The 16,879-nt window shown below is 51.3% G+C and overlaps 1 protein-coding gene across 9 annotated transcripts in view; it reads right to left on the bottom strand.

The window, feature by feature from the left end:
• The window catches only part of MYO9B (myosin IXB), a 108,351-nt gene that overhangs the window by 49,064 nt on the left and 42,408 nt on the right, over nt 1–16,879 (bottom strand). For all 9 annotated transcript variants that reach the window (XM_088839153.1, XM_055428655.2, XM_088839155.1 and 6 more), the window contains exons 3-6: nt 8,058–8,152; nt 2,036–2,098; nt 1,450–1,549; nt 1,084–1,184 (exon numbers count right to left, since the gene is read on the bottom strand). In XM_088839153.1, the coding sequence (XP_088695279.1) occupies nt 1,084–1,184; nt 1,450–1,549; nt 2,036–2,098; nt 8,058–8,152 (359 nt within the window). The remainder of the gene's footprint in view (nt 1–1,083; nt 1,185–1,449; nt 1,550–2,035; nt 2,099–8,057; nt 8,153–16,879) is intronic.

The raw sequence follows: 16,879 nt of genomic DNA, 5'->3' as shown, positions 1-16,879 counted from the left end.
GCTGAAAAACATTTGCTATCTGTCCCCAGAAAGTGTGCCGACTCCTGCAGGGATATACTGTAATGTGCTGATTTATTTACTCTCTGGTTGGTGGGCATTTGGGAGGGTTTCCTGGGGTTGGGGGCTGTTATAGACGAGGTTGCTGTGTGCCTTCCTGTCTCTGGCCAAGCGTGTGTATACGTTTGGTTGTGTACATGCACTGGCAGTAAAAGCTGCCCAGTGGCTGTCCACAGGGGTTGGCCCATGGTGTCCCCCTGGCAGCATGCCAGGCAGAGGCGTCCCCTCTGGGTGTCCTGGTCACCCGGGAAGGTGTGGAGAAGGCTCTGAGTGGTTTTGAAGAATTAAAATAATTTTTAATTGTGGTCAAAGACACATCATATAAAATTTGCTTTCTTGGCCATTTTTAAGCGTATGGCTCTGTAACGTGAAGTATACCTACATTGTTGGGCAAAAGTCTTGTGGTTTTTTTTGTTTTGGGTAAATACACCTGAGTAAGTTTTCTCTTATTTTATTTTTTTTCCTGCCTCTACTGAGATAGTGTAGCTCTTCTGCTAATTAATAAAATATGTTAATTAGTCTGTTAATGAAGAAATTAAGATTTTTAAATGACAAAGGAATTCCCTGGTGGTCCAGTGGTTAAAACTCCATGCTTTGACTGCTGAGGGCCCAGGTTTGATTTCTGGTCCGGGAACTAAGATCTCACAAGCTGCGAGGGTGTGGTCAAAAAAAAAAAGAAAAGGATTTTTAAATAATGACCTTTGAAAAGCCCTGTTTTTTTTTTTTTTAATATTTATTTACTTGGCTGCACTTGGTCTTGGTAGTAGCATGCGGGATCTAGTTCCCCAACCGGGGACCAAACTGGGGCCCCCTGCCAAGGGAGCGTGCAGAGTCTTAGCTCCTGGGCCACCAGGGAAGCCCCGCCCTGTGGTTTTAACTGGCATCTCCCAGTGGCTAATAGTGACAGTCCTCTGTCACTCCTCAGGCTACTCTCCTTGGTAAGGTTCCTACCAGGGGTGGGTCAGATCTCTGAGTGACTGGGAACTCCAGGTAGGGGGAGGTGCCTGGCTGGGCCCACCCACTTACTGCTTCTTGGTGGCAGGAAGGAAGCCCACCATCTCCATGGCCTGCTTGAGTCTTTCAAAGTCATGCTTCAGGTCCTCTCCATCTTCGATCTTCAAGTTATGCTGAAAAACAAGGTCGGCAGTGCTCTGGGTACTTCTGGACTGGGGCGGGTGGCAAGTGAGGATGATTTTGGCTGGAACCGATGGGGCAGGGCTGGGGAAGCAGGGAATGAATGGGCTCCTTTATGCCGCCCCACGCTGGGCCTCCTTGGAGCTGGTTTGGGGTCTGGAGAGGGCCAAGGCGGACGGCCTCTGACCCCCTGGCAGAGCGTAAACAGCCCGTGGGGAACAGAGGCCGCGTTTGTGGTTGGGGCTTGAGGCTGTTTACCTGGTTGAGGTAGAAATAATCTTCAGGCTGCTTGAGCTGAAATTCCCGACGCTCTTCCTCGCTGACGCCAAGTAACAAATAATAAAACACGTGGTAGTTCCTGTAGGTCAAAATTAGGAGGAAAAAGTTGTTTTTGGAGGCCGAGCGATAGCTACTCTTCAAACCACTACTAATACTGCTTGGAGACCAGGCCAGGGAGGAAAAAGCACCTCGATTATGTACAAATTGGAGACAATAAGTCGATTCTTATGATCTTTTTTTAAAAAAAAAAAAACAACACACAAACTCCAAAAATCAAACCAAGAGCTTCTCCGGTGAACAGATTCCTCAGGGGGTGGGCATCTCTCACTCAATGGCGGACCAGAGATGCTGCTAATCTGACCACATTTCAGCAGACACCCGAGCACCTACTCCAGGGAAAAGCCCCAGGGAGGCACAAAAATAAGCAGGAGAAGGTGGCAACGCTCACGCTCCCAGGAGATCCATCAGGGCCTCCTGTAGATATTCCCCATCTCAGGACATCTGCTTCTCTCCTTCATAGGGAAGAAGGCAGACATCAGGGATCACCAAGGAAATATACCCCTACCTCTCATCCTTCTCCTGAGAGACCAGGCGAGACTTTTCAAGCAGGTACTTTTCAACAACCGCTCTGTCATCAAGCAGAAAAAGAAGAACCAAGTGTTACACGTTAATGTTGTTTCCCTGAAGAACAAGAATGATTCATGACCATCGTAAAGCCAGCTGCAGATTGACAACCTTGGACCCAAGGTAAGCACAGGGACGAAAGGGTGATAGCGCTGAATGTCGTAAACAAGCAACCTAAATGTCGTAAATACATTTTCATTCTTAAGGTAAATACTACTGTCATAAAGGCACCTCACCCTACTACTACAATCTATAAAAATAAGGGACCTGGGCTGGCCACTTCTGCCCTACACACCAGATGTGGGCTGACAGCTGTATGGAAGCCCAACCTGGCATCACTTGGGACGGCCCCCCAGGAGGCAGGAATTGAAGTGATTAGATCCATGTACTCACGAATAACACTGGAAGGTTGAACCCTGCTTCCACTAGCTCCCCAGCCATGAAGTGTTTCTTCAATTGAAAATCGATATACAACATAATGGATTCACTTTTCGATTCTTCTTAAAACAGCTTTACTGATGACTGATCTATGATCAACTATACATCCTCAAAAGCATGCACCCAGATGAATTTTTCACTGGGTCCTTCCATAATCTCTACGTAATTTTCCAAACCAGCTTTAGTAGGTAGAGCTGATGCACAACAGATACGTGTGTGACTGCATGAGCTGTGACTTGTAAATCCCCGAGAGCCCACCACCGCGACCGAGACAACGAACACACCCATAACCCCAAGAAGACTCCCTGGGGCCTCTGTCAGTCCTCCCTGCCACCCACCCCCGGGCAGCCTCGGACCAACCCCATTAAAGACTACTTTGGATTTTCTAGAATTAAAAAAAACCCCCAAAAACCAAACATTCATTTAGTATGTATAGTTAACTCTTGAATAATACAGGTTTGAACTGTGGATCCACTTACAGGTGGATATTTTCTTCAATAGCAAATGCCATAGTCCTACATGATCTGCGGTTGGTTGAATCCATGAACATGGAACCACAGATATGAAGGAACTGTGGAACTGGAGAAACCTCGGATATACAGGGCCGATTCGAAATTATCTGCAGATTTCTGACTAACCCCTGCCTTGTTCAAGGGTCAGTTGGATACTGAATCTGCTTTCTTTCACTCAACTCAATGGTTCTGAGATTCAGCCACTTGGGAGCATGTATCAGAACTTCATTCTTCTTTATGGCTAAGTAAGAGTCTACAGGGCTTCCCAGGTAGCTCAGTGGTAAACAATCTGCCTGCCAATGCAGGAGGCGTGGGTTCAATCCTTGGGTGAGGAGGATCCCCTGGAGGAAGAAATGGCAACCCACTCCAGTATTCTTGCCTGAAGAATCCCATGGACAGAGGAGTCTGGTAGATTATCCATGGGGTGGCAAAGACTCAGGCACGACTGAGAGAATCGGCACAATAGTCTACTTGTCTAGACACACATTTTTTTTATCTGTTTATCACTTGACAGACATTTGCTGGGCCCGGGTCCCTGAGGCTGTGTTGGTCCTGGGGCAGGAATGAGGTACTCACACAGCCACACCCTCAATGCTAATAGAGACATCAGACATTTCTTGGAGCTTTATTGCGAGGTTCTAGGCACTGTTTTGCTGAGATCAAATACACTGGATTTAAATGCCCTCCGGGAGGGGCACTGTGGCTCCCACTGATGGATGAGGTGTTAATGTGCTGTCCAGGACCCCACAGGAGGCGGGTGGCCTGGTGAGAACCCGACTTTCATGGGAATTGCTGTCACCAAGTATGTGAGCTGTACAGTTCTGCAGGTCACCCTCATCTGAGTCCATCCCGTAATACAGAAGAGGGAGCTGGGGATTAGGGCCCTGGCCCCAGGCCTGCTGAATGCTTCCAGACTGTCTCCAGGACGGCAGTCTTCTGGCTGCAGCCTTGCGCAAGCGTGCACACACACTGAATGGATGCATGCGCACACACCCCGCATGGGTGGGTTTCCAAAGGCTCAGCAAGCGCGTGTCCTCTCTTCTTTCAAACTCCTATTTCCTTCCATTCCTTCCTCTGACTAGTAACTTACAGTTCTCAGCAGTTCTATTTTCCTGGGCAGGGAGGCTGCCTCTGGTCCTAAACTCATGTTTCCATCTCAATCTGTGGCCAAATCTCTGTGCTGTCTTGCCACATGGGCAAGGACAGTGACCCCTCAGGGGCACCAAGCTGTCACCTGATGGGCCACAGCCTTTGGTGATTACTCATGAAGCCTGGGCCCCTACAGGGGTGATCTTGCACACAGCCAGGGATCCCCTCCGCACTGAGCCCTTGAGTCCACAGGAACACGAGGCCTTGCAAATTGGGGAACTGGGGGGAGGCGTGGACTGCCCTTGACCCTTGGCCTCGTCCGGAAGCAGCATCAAAAAGTGTCACCTGCCCAAAAGCAGAACGGGGTCTGGGCCTGCTCCCTGCAAGCTGGTGACAGCCACTCCCTGGACAGGAAGTGCACCTCCTTCCACCCAGCATGGGCAGGCCACCGTCAAGGGCTGAGGCAGGACCTCCTTTCCTGAATTTGAGGCCACAGATAGGACTCTGCCGCTGATCTATGAGATCCAGCAACCCAGGACCACAGCTGCCCTGAGCCTGACAAGAGCCGAGGTGGGCAGGGCAGGCTGGCTGGTTAGCTGAGAGCCAGCCCTGCTGATGTGCTGGGCCAAACGGTGGTTCCCAAAAGACATGTCCACCTGGAATGTGTGACTATGATTCTGAAAAAACACTTTTGCAGATGGAATTAAGTGAAGGACCTGGAGATGGGGTTTCCTTGGGGGCTCAGCTGGTAAAGAATCTGTCCCCAGTGCAGGAGACCCGGGTTCGATCCTTGGGTGGGAAAGATCTTCTGGAGAAGGAAATGGCAACCCACTGCAGTATTCTTGCCTGGGAAATCCCAGTGACAGAAAAGCCAGGCACGTTACAGTCCATAGGGTTGCAAGAGTTGGATACAACTGAGCGACTAACACTCTCACCATTTTTTTCTAGAGATGAGATCCTCCTCCATGGTCCAGATGGGCCCTAAATCCAAGGACAAGTATCCCAGAAGACAGAAGAGAAGATCATAGAGAAATTCAGGGGAGAAGACCGCGTGGAGACTGAAGCAAAGACTGGGGTGATAGGGCTACAAGCCAAGGGTACCTGGGGCCCCCGGAAGCTGGAAGAGGCCAGGAGGGATCCTCGTCTAGAGCCTCTGGAGGGAGCACGGCCCTTCCCACACCGTGATCTTGGACTTCTGGCCTCCAGAACCACTAGAGAATAATTGTTTTGCGCTCTTACCGTTGTGTGCTGACTGGGCTGTGATACTCTGTTTCAGCATCCATGGGACATGAAATGAAGAGCACAGGAAGGACTGATCTCGGGGGAGAACAGGGGCATCGAGGCCCCCACTGGCAGCAAAGGCTCTGGCCTCTGGACTGCAGAGCCAGTCTGGGACCCAGGAAAACGTGAGGCAGCCTCTTGGTGTCTCTGCTCCCAAGGGAGCTGCTGGAACTAAAAACAGTTTGTTTCTGCGTCTTCTACTTAGTAAGATACCATGGGCTTCCCCTGCTAGTCAGAGGCTCTGCAATGTGGCAGATACAATTGGGACCCATGGGAAAAAACCAGATTTAAAATAAGGAGCGAGGGGGAATTCCCTGGCAGTCCACTGGTTAGGACTCTGTGATTTAACTGCTGTGGCCCGGGTTCAACTCCTGATTGGGGAATTAAGATCCCATAAGCCTCGAAGCACAGAAGAGTGGGATAGAATAGAATAAAATAAAGAGTGAAGGTCTTTCTGGAGAAAGGGCTGAGACCTGTGAGGCAAGTGGGGGCAGGAGAGTGGCTCTGCCCATGCAGAGACCAAGCTGGGCCCAGTAGCAGTTGGGAAGGGACTATTGGACAGCCCAGGGAAGGCGGGGGCCATGGGGAGAACTGCCCACTCTTGAGTGTCCCTGAGGGGCTGAGGGGCCAGAGATGTTGCCTTTAGCGACATCACTTAAGAGCCTGGGCAGAGGGAAAAAGGAAAAAAGCCAGAGGTTGAAGGATTTGGGAAGAAAACATTCCTGTCCTTGTCTTGAACATGCACCATCAATTGAGATGATCATCAGTCAGGTTTAGGCTTATTTTTTTGGCCACACCGTGAGGCATGTAGGATCTTCCTTCCCTGACTGGGGATTGGACCCGTCCCCCTCCAGTGGAAGCATGGAGTCTTAAAACCACTGGACCAATGGGGAAGTCCCAGTCAGATTTAGATGGACAGAAGAACCTAGATATTTTGAAATCAATTCTCCTGGAGGACCTCTCCCTCCCTGAAACACATGAGACTTCTTGCGGCCTCCGTGGGCCTGTTGCTTGGATCTCCCCACATTTAGCATTTAAGGATTCTTATTCTACTGCTCAGAGCATCACCTGGAGCCTTTGCAAATCCCACAACCACTGTGGACCCTCACACCTGAATGTGGAGCAGGAAGGGTTCCTTTAAGTCACCAGGCACTGGACTGTGCCAAAATGTCTTTTTTTTTTTCCCCACTGTGAAATAGTTTTATGGTTCATAATACCTTTGCATATTAAACAAAAATCCAAAACACTATGCAGTATTAAGTCACGACTATTATTTTTTTAACTACTTGAAACTACCCAGAACATACATTTTAGAGGAAAAAAATCCTACAGTATTAACTGCGGAAATCACAGTATGATAAAATAGATAATTCCTTGTAACATTAACTCATTGCATAAGGCTGCCAGGTATTTTTATTAGCATAACATTGCACAGAATACAAATAAACACAATTTCTTTTTTGTTTTTTTTGGAACACAATTTCAAAGTTGCATGTTTAGTTGAAGTAACTGTACCTTCACCTAAGGAACTCACATTTCTGGCACAAAATGTAAATCTGTTTTAACTTCTGCCTGGCAGTCAACTTCACAATCCAGCTACCACCCATGAACTCATTTATCTCCTCATCCATCTAGCCATCCAAACCACCCATCAGTCTATATACTCATTTATGAATCCAATCTACCAATGATCCCATCCATCCATCCATGAATCAAATCCATCCTTCTATCCGTTCATCCATCAACCTACCCACCCATCATCCATCCATCTATGAATCTATCCACCCAACCATGAACCTACTATCCATCAATCTATCCATCCATCCACAAACCTACCCATCCAAATCTATCAGTCTACATATTCATCCTCTCATCTATTCTCTACCAGTAATTCCATCCATCCATCCATGAATCTATGCACCCATCCTTCTATCCATCCATCTGTCCATGAATCTACCCATCCATCATCCATCCATCTAAAAACCTACCCGTCCATTCTTGTAGCCATCCATCCATGAACCTACTATCCACCAATCAATCTATCCATCCATCCACGAACCTACCCTTCCTTCTATCCATCCACCCACCCTGGAATCCATCCATCAGTCTACGTCCCGTCCCTCCCTCCCTCCATCCCGCTCACCGACCTACTTTCAGCACTTCCCTGGACAACTGCTTTACTTTGCTACCTAGCATCATGTCTCCTTCCAGCTAAAGGGGCACATTTGGCAAATGCCAGAGTCCACATCAACTCTTCCTAGACCCACGGAATTAGAAACATCAAGATCAGGAAATAGGTTGGTGTGCCCTCGTCTGCTGTTGGCAAATCCCACCATGCTAGGAACTCTAGCTCATTGTACTTAACTTAGTGGGTGCCTCAATGCCCTAGGTGATGCCCCGCGGCAAGTAGGTTTGGTTATGAAGGTGCCGCCCCCTCTCCCACCCACACTTCCTGCCACCTCCCAGACTTTCATATCAATGACTGAAAATCACACTCGTTTCCCTGCATGATTCACAAATGCCCGCAAGATTATGATTTCAGCATTCAGTTCCCTGCTGGCTCAGTCCTGGGTCCCTGCTGCAGGGAAGCCCAGGACCCCAGACCGATGGTGGAATGCACAGCATGGGCACCAGCTGACTCACCCTCTCACGATGCCACTCTCCAGATAGTTGACCTGGATGAATTTCCCAAATCGGCTGGAATTGTTGTTGTGGGCTGTTTTAGCATTTCCAAAAGCCTGCGAGGAAAACAGAAGCAGGTTTTCAGATTGTGAGGATGAAATTTCTACAGGACTCAGCCTGGAGGCTCCCTCAGGGCCTTGTGGATCATGGCTCACTGGAAGCCACTCACAGACTCCAGGTGACACCTGTAGAACACACAGGTAGGCAGCCCCAGCGCATCCCAAGGGTGTGTGTGCACGCTCAGTCGCATCTGACTCTTTGTGTCCCCATGGACTGTAGCCACCAGGTTCCTCTGTCCATGGGATTCTTTGGGCAAGAATACTGGAGTGGGTTGTCATTTTCTCCGAGGGACCTGCCCGACACAGGGATTGAACCCACGTCTCCTGCGGCTCCCACATTGGCAGGCAGATTCTTTGCCACTGAGCCACAGGGGCTTCCCACACATCTCACGGGCTTGCGCTTGACCTCTGTGTTGAGGTGTAGGAGGGGCTCACGTTCTAAGTCCTGGACATTGGAAACACCAATTGTAGGAATTTTTTTTCAGTAATAACTGTTCATGTAGCAAACTCTGGCCTGTGGTCAAATCCAGTCCACTGTATGTTTTTGTACTGCCTGTGAGCCAAGAGTGGTTTCTACATTTGTAAATGGTTTAAAAAAAAACCCAAAAAACCCAAGAAAAGTAATATTTCCTGCCATGTAAAAATCCTATTCAAGTTTCAGCATCCACAAATGAAGTGTCCTGGCACACAGCCAGGCCTGTTCATTTACTGATCATCTGCCACTGTCTTTGTGCTGTGACGGTAGGGAGCTATGACAGAGACCATCTGGCCTGCAAAGCCAGAAAATATTTACTATCCAGAATATTTATTTTCCAGAAGGAGTTTGCTGGGCGCTGGGTTGATACCGGCTCCAGGCCAGCTGCCAGCCTGCTTGTGAGGGAGCAGACGTGAGGACATGTCCCCTCCTGGAGGGTCTTGCAATACCACTGCATGACAAGCTGGTTGACAGCAATTTTTTTTTTTTTTTAAATTAGGGTCAAAGTGACATAACATAAAACTAAGTTTTAAAAGTAAACACTTCACTGGCATGCAGTACATTCACAATGCTGTCCAACCATCACCTCTGTTTAGTTCCAGAACATTTCCATCGCCCCAAAAGGAGACCCATCCTCCTCAGCAGTTACTCCCCAGGCCCCTCCCCCAGCCCCTGGTCACCACCAATCTGCTTTCTGTCTCTCGGGGTTTATTTGCCTGGTCTGGACATTTCACATTAAGTGGGGGCACACACTAGGTGGCCTTTCGTGTCTGGCTTCTTTCACTCGGCATGATGCTTCTGTGGTCCAGCCACGTTGAGGATGAACTGGGGCTACATTCCCAATACACAGAGAAAGTGTGCGCGGTGCTCAGAGCCCAGGGCTTGGCAGTGCCCCCTGGGGTCTCCCACAGGACCACTATCCAGATGAAAGCAAGAGAACAGCCCCTGTCCCCCGCTCAGCTTTCTGGCGTCACCTCTTTCCCACGTGGTACCCAGACAAGGGGAGGGCTTGGTGGAGTCCTGGAGGAACTTGGGGCAGGAGGAGTAGCTGGGGAGTGCTGGTCCCAGTTTCAGGGGGTGACGGGCCGAAAGAAGTGAGGGTGGCAAGGCTGGGCAGAGGAGGGAAGAGAGGCAGCGATGCGGGGGGTGTGTCACACGAGGAAAGGGAAGCTTGGCGACAGCGAGAAAGGTGTCAGGCTCACGCTGTTCCCGTTTGAGGAGGCTGAGCCCAGCAGGGAGGCCACAGCTGGGAGGAGGTGGGAAGGCCACAGCCAAGGTCTGCTGTGGGGTGGGGTGTGCATCTGCAGGTCTGGTGGGGTGGAGCACAAGGGCAGGGTGGAGAGAGGTGGCCAGGCTCTCAGGGAGACACCGAGAGGAGTTTGGATTTTCTCCAAGCGCTCTTTCTGCAGGCAGGATGGATGCAGGTCCATCACTGATGAACTTCTGACTCAACGCCTGGAGGCAGAAGTCCTGTAGAAAAGCATCTGCTGGAAAGCCAGGGACACTTCCTCAGAAAATGGCTCCATTCAGTGGAGCTTGCAATCAGGGCAGCAGCCCCCGATGGGCTCATGCACCAGTCATGCTCCCGGCTGACAAGGTCATGGGATGCGTGACTTCCTGCCCTGCTGCCCCTGGGGCTCCAGACCCCAGAACCGGGCCTCGCTGTAAAGCCTGAACCAACTGCCAGACTGCCAAGCAGGGGAGGAGTGATTGAGGGAGAGGAGGTCCCAGGGAGGAAACCAGGCCTGATTGTAAACAGGGTACCTTCAGGGCTCAGACAGTAAAGAATCTGTCTGCAATTCAGGAGACGGGAGTTCAATCCCTGGGTAGGGAAGAGCCCCTAGCAGAGGGAATGGCAACCAACTCCAGTCTTCTTGCCTGGGAAATTCCATGGACAGAGAAGCCTGGTGGCCTACTGACCACGGGGTCCCCAAGAGTCGAGTCAGACACGACTGAGAGACTAACTTGCAGGGTAGGGGGGCACTTTGAGGGGAGGGGTCTTCACCTGGCCTTGTGGTAGTGGAATCTAGCCTGACGAGGTGCTTTCCAGAATCAGATAGCAGCCACAGAGCTCCCTTCTCTTCTTCACAGGGTCTGGATGTATGTGACTGAGCTTTAGGCCAGCTGCTGGTGCCCAGGCCTCCATCTGCTCTGCCCTCCCGATTGTCTGTGGAACCCAGTGCAGGGTTCCCGGCCTTGGCACTGCTGACACTTGGGGAGGGTTCACTCTCTGGGGTAGGGCTGTCCTGTGCACGATAGGGTATCGAGGTCATCCCTGGTCTCTACCCGCCAGAGGCCGGCAGCATGTGGGACAACCCCAGAAATCCCCACAGGGACTTGTCTGGTGGTCCAGGAGTTAAGCATCTGCCTTGGGGTGAGGGTTTAATCCCTGGTTGGGGATCTGAGATCTCACATGCCTCAGAGCAACTAACCCTGCAACTACTGAGCCTGAGGGCTCTGGAGCCTACGTGCCACAACTACTGATGCCCAAGGGACACAGCTATAGAGTCCGTGTGCCGCAATGGAAGATTTCACATGATGCAACTAAGACCTGATTTGTTATTCAGCTGCTGAGCTGTGTCTGACTCTTTGCGACCCCATGGACTGCAGCACACCAGGCTTCCCTGTCCTTCACTATCTCCTGGAATTTGCTCAGATTCAAGTCCATCAAGTCAGTGATGCTATCTAATCATCTCATCCTCTGCCGTGATGCAGTCAAATAAATAAGAAAAAAAAAAGTCCCCAGCGAGAGTCAAATTGCTGGGGGTTGAGAAGCACAGATGAAGGTAAAAGGTGTTTGCAGGAGCAGGTTGGGGCTCCCTCTTTAGTAACAAAGGCCCCCACGTGTGCTGCAGGCCCTGATGGGCCCCCTGGTGAAGAAAACTGTCTATCCAGGTTTTAACCTATTTCCCTTATGTTCAGCCTTTGGGGTAAACCCCACGGGCTCTTGAGCCACGGCGCTGGGAAAAACTGACAGCAGATCCGTCTCCTCCTTTCCTTCCAGACCCTGCAGGGTGGTGTCTGAGCTGAGGACAGACCTGCTTTGTGATAAAATGAGCTCCCACAAGCGAGCACGCAAAGTGCTGCCTGTCCTAACTACAAACAGATGGCGAGGGGGTGCCTGACCCCGAGTGACACCCCTCCAGGGGCAAGTCCTGAGTCGCCGCGGTGGCTGGGTTCAAGGCCTGCCACACAGACACCTCAGAAATGCACATTTCCCCCCAGAGGAGCCACGGTGGTCCCTTATGAATGTGGGACAAGTCTCTGGTGAGTTTTAAGGAAACATCCAGGCCCAGCATCCTGGGGACCAGAGGGGATGTCTTTGGGACCAGCTCTCTGGTTCTGCGATTACCAGCGCGGTGACCTCATGCGTCTGGTATGCGGTCTCAACACACTGCGACTTTTCAAAGCTGATCTAAAAATATCCGGTTGGTGCTATTATACGTCCGTCGGAGGAGGAGGAAATGCTGGCCTGGCACCCGAAGCGAGGGGAGCTATTGTTTAGCTGTTCCCAGGGCTGGCCAGGGGTGTGCAAGGCCTCCAAGCACAAGGGTGTTTGGTGTGCCCGGTAGATCATGTGGGACTGGAGATAAAGGGGAGGGAGGAAGTGGGACCCGGGTGCCAGGCGTTATGCGATGTGAGCTGGCTCCGGGGCGGGGGTGGCCACAAGCTTGTGCTGTCTTCCAGGCACGCCAGACAAACCACAGCCCTGGCGAAACGCTATTTGGGAGAGGACTCTACTTTATCAGAAATGCTGCTTCCCCTCCCTTTATAATATAAAAGGCATGTTTCTTTTTCCTTTTTTTTTTTTTCCTCCTTTATGTCTTTTCTTTTGGCCATGCTGTGCTGCATGCAGGATCTTAGTTCCCTGACCAGGGATCGAACTCGTGCCCCCCTGGGAGTGTGGAATCTTAACCACTGGACCACCAGAGAAGTTCTATAAAAGACATGTTTCTAATATAAAGTATATGCTTTGAAAAAAACATATAGAACCATGCTAAAAGTTTACCCAATAAAAGGAAAAAAACCATAAAGAGAGGATCCATTAATTCAACCCCACCTCTAGTCATGGTTTCTAGGCTTTAATGAACAAAGCAGGAGCACCCTGGCCTTCTCTGACCTTCTGCTCCCCAGGTAGCCATCTCCACCCTTGCCAGGGATGCTGACAGCTAGGGGAAGTCTGGCTGTCTTCTAATTGCTCTTGTCTTTGAGGTTCTTCTTTTGAGAGATTCAAAAAGGTTTTTTTTATTAATTTTTTTTCTTCTTCTAAATTTTTGGCCATGCTGCCCAGCATGTGGGATCTTATTAACAGTTCCCCGACCACGGATTGAACATATGACCCCTGCAGTGGAAGTATGGAGTCTTAACCACTGGACTGCCAGGGAAATGCCTGAACGAGGATTTTTAAACCAACGATATCTACGGTTGAGCAGCTGACGTAGCCAGAAATTTCTAGAAAGTGTGTTTGCTATCTCAAGAGGGTGGGTCTTCTCTCTGTTGGAATGCATGGTCAATATTTTAGGAAGAATGGCGATGTAACATTAAGGAATCGCCTGTGGTATGTGCCAGCCACATGCCAGGCTTGCTACGGACTTGTGACTCTTTCTTTTGCTTGAATTCCCCTAAGGGACAGACTTGGCCTTCCCAGTTTCTGATGACGAAACAGGAGCAGAGAGGTCAGCTGACCTCCTTGAAGTCCAAGAACAGGTGGGTGACGTGGCTGGGGGCTGAAACCCAGGGCCTCTACTGTGAGCCCACCCCTTGGCTGTTACCCCTCAGACCCTGGTCCAGACTGGTTCTTGGTGCTGGGAGCCAGGCAAGCAGACCTGGGACTTTTGGGGGTGTCTGCCTGCCCTGGCTAGAGACAGCTCACCCAAGGTCTGGCAACCAGGCAGGCAGATGCCCCAGCCCCAAGTTCACATCTGGCCTCTGTACATCCCACACGAAAACCAGACAAGCTTCGACGGATTGCATTAGGCAAACAGTGTTTTGCTTTCAGATTTCAAAAGTGAAAAGCCCCATGGAATGAGATCACAAAGGCAAGCATGTTTACTATCTCCTGTGTTGATAGGTGAGTCTCAAGTCGGGGGTGGGGGGAGGGTTTCCCCTGGAGAGAAGTTCCCAGCCTCACCCTTGCAGGGTGGTGGTCCTTCCAGCCAGGCAGAGGTGGCCTGAACTGGGGTAATTCCACTGCCCCCAGATATACCTGTGACTATCTTTGATCGCTGTAGTGAATTCATCTTGGTTGTGGGGCTGGCTTTGTTTTCTGATCTAGCCATGGGGACCCCTCCCCTGGCCCCTTCTGAAGTGTACGTGGTGCTTTTATACACGTGGTTTCATTCATTCACTTGACAACAATGCACTGGTTGGTGGCCGTATGCCTGGCTCCATTCTAGTCTCAGAGATCCCCTCCCTGGTGGGGCTCCGACAGGGACGTTTCGTGCGTTCACCTTGGCTGAGGTTGGGATGTCACCGCCTCTGGACTTCCTGGAGGCTTCCCACTGCCTCTCATGACCTTGATGTTGCCCCGTCCCCTGCAATACCAGGTCGGGGCAGAGCCTCTGTTCCTCACCCTGATACCATGAGCCACTCCACACAGAATTTCCAAGTCTCTTGTGTCTGGTCCAGGTCACACACCAAGACAGAGGAGTGACCGGTGGTGCAAGGAGAGGCTGTGAAAGGTAAGACAACTCAAGGAAATACTAGGCTACCGTGAAGCCTAAAGGCAGGGCTGAAAGACAGACTGGCTTCCACTCACCCTCTTGTTATAGCCGTGGTTGGGGGTGCAGAGAGCAACACCCGAGAGTCACCGGGAAGTAGCCCTGGAACTCCAGTTGTTTTTCCAACTGGAAAAAGTTGGAAAGTTCCAGGCGTAACTTTCTACGTGATCGTGTCTGTCTGGGGACACAAGCGACTGTCACGTCCGCAGAAGGAGACCTGGGAGGCGTCCCACGGCCCCTGGACCCGGGCGCCCAGGAAATGTGCTCCGCTGAGTCTGCTGAGCAAACAGCCCCGGGGGGACATGCAGTCAGCCTGGGGCTTTCCTGTGTGGAAATGCCGGGAAAATAACGCCCCCAGGGGTGTGGAGTGGAGGGCTGCCTCTGGTGAGGAGCCCAGGAGAACAGCTCCATGTCGACAGGGAATTCCAGCAGGTCCTTGTGGTCCCAGGCTCAGGAGATGTGACAAGAGGGACAGATGAGTTTGCTGCTTATGAGTTTCAAGTTCCTCTTCTGTAAAGTGAAGGGGTAAACCCCTGCCTTCTCAGGTTGTTCGAGGATGAAAGGCGACCTCTGGGTGAACCAGAGGCGGGCCAACTTGTTCTGTGAAGGGCCAGCTAGTAAGTATTGGGGTTGCTGGTGGAGCGTGAAGCAGTCACAGATGACCTGCACACAAATGCGCGTGGCCATGGGGAGGATGCCTATGTGATGCTCAGGAATGGGCGGGGGGTCAGGCTTAGACATGGACCTCTACCAGGGTCAGCAAATTATGGCCAGCCACCTGTTTTTGTGTGGTGTGCGAGCTACAAATGGTAGTCACATTTTTGGTTTTTTTTTTTTACCACACTGCTTGGCATGTGGCATTAGTTCCCCGACCAGGGATTGAACCTGTGCCCGCAGCACTGGAGGTGTGAAGTCTTAACCACTGGATAGCCAGGGAAGTCCCAGTTGTTACATTTTGAAACACTTGAAAAAATCAAAAGAGTACATTCCCACACATGAAAGTGATAGGAAATTCAACTTTCAACAACCATGAATAAGGTTCTGCTGGAGCACATTCATGTCTGTTTACAGGCAGTCTGTGTCTGCTTCTGGACTGTGGCAGGGTTGAGTTGTGCTGGGGGAAACTGCTCCGGGCAGAGAAAACACTGACACTTGGACCCTTTACAGGAAAGGCGTGTCAGCCACTGTTCTAGGGGGTCTTGGTTAAACGCCTCCTTCTTCCAAAAGGGGCCAGGGCAGTGCTGAAGCAGGGAGAGGACGTCAACACTGACATTCAAGATGCACATGAGAGGGCCTGAGTCGCCTGAGCTGACTGGTGTCCTCTCAGAGAGGCGGGACCAGGAAGTATGGCGGGCAGAAGGGGCGGAGCCTCAGGCTCAGAGGGGCTGCGTGGGCGGGGACAGAAAAGCCTGCCCCTGGAGGACGGGAGTGGAGGGGGCGGGAGGTGGGGAAGGAGAAGCAAGGCAAATGTGACTCCCACAGCGCTGCTGCTGCTGCTGCTGCTGCTGCGCAGGGACTGGGTGGGGGGAGATGGGCCAGGGAGGGTGAGGACAAGATGACAGTGGGAGACCTCCCTGTGCCAAGAGGCGAGGGTTTGACCCCTGGCCTGGAAACCAAGACCCCGCGCTGCGTGGCATGGCTGAGAAAGGGGTGGCAGCGGGCAGTGGGTGGCAGTGATGGTGAGAGGCGGCGGCTGTGGGGCAGAAGACTGGACCCCCAGCTACCAGGTCAGCCCATGAGGTGACAGCGGCAGGCTCACCAGGCCTGTGGGTGCAGAGCAGGCAGTAGACGGATCACCCCCAACCTCACGCTCCTCGACTCACAGATGAGGAAGTGGAGGGTTTCTAGGGCCCGGCTGACACTCAGCTTTAGCTTGGGTTCTGTTCTTTCCCTGTTGCCCACGGGGCTTGGGATACCCAGCAGGCTCCCTCTAGCTAGCTGCCGGCTGCAGGGACAGATGGGCAGATGGCGGGCATGGAGACAGTCGAGTGCTGGTGGGACATGACACTGACTCCAGCTCCTAACAGACTCTGGAAGGGCACTGACTGTCAGCCACAGATGTGGACAGAAATACTGAAAAACACACCAAAGGTTACTGGACCCAGGACGAGGCCCTTTGAAATGGACAGATTCTTACCAGGGGCTGAAGTTCCATGGTGAACTGGGCCAGGGAGTGGGTGGTGGGGAGGCAGGGTTATGGAATCTTAGGGAAAAAAAGAGACCAAGTATGAAACAAGTTCTTGTACCTCGTATTTCACTCAATTTTGGTTAGGTTATAAATGAAACCACGTGCTAGATTACAGAAAGAATAAAGAACAAATTAAGCTTTGACGGGGGAGGGTCTTGCTTGGTTCTTATTGCACCAACGATATTGGAGGAACTGATGAATTCCCGAGGGCTCGTTGTCTCCATTTGACACCCAAACCATTCTCTTTGGGCTTCCCCGATGGCTCAGACGGTAAAGAATCTGCCTGCAATGCAGGAGACCTGGGTTTGATCCCTGGGTCGGGAAGATCCCCTGGAGAAGGG

The sequence above is a fragment of the Moschus berezovskii genome, chromosome 8, assembly GCF_049115385.1.
Source record: "Moschus berezovskii isolate FMDL1 chromosome 8, NW_MosBer_1.0, whole genome shotgun sequence".
Lineage (NCBI taxonomy): Eukaryota > Metazoa > Chordata > Mammalia > Artiodactyla > Moschidae > Moschus > Moschus berezovskii.
This window is presented reverse-complemented; position numbering and strand designations above follow the sequence as displayed.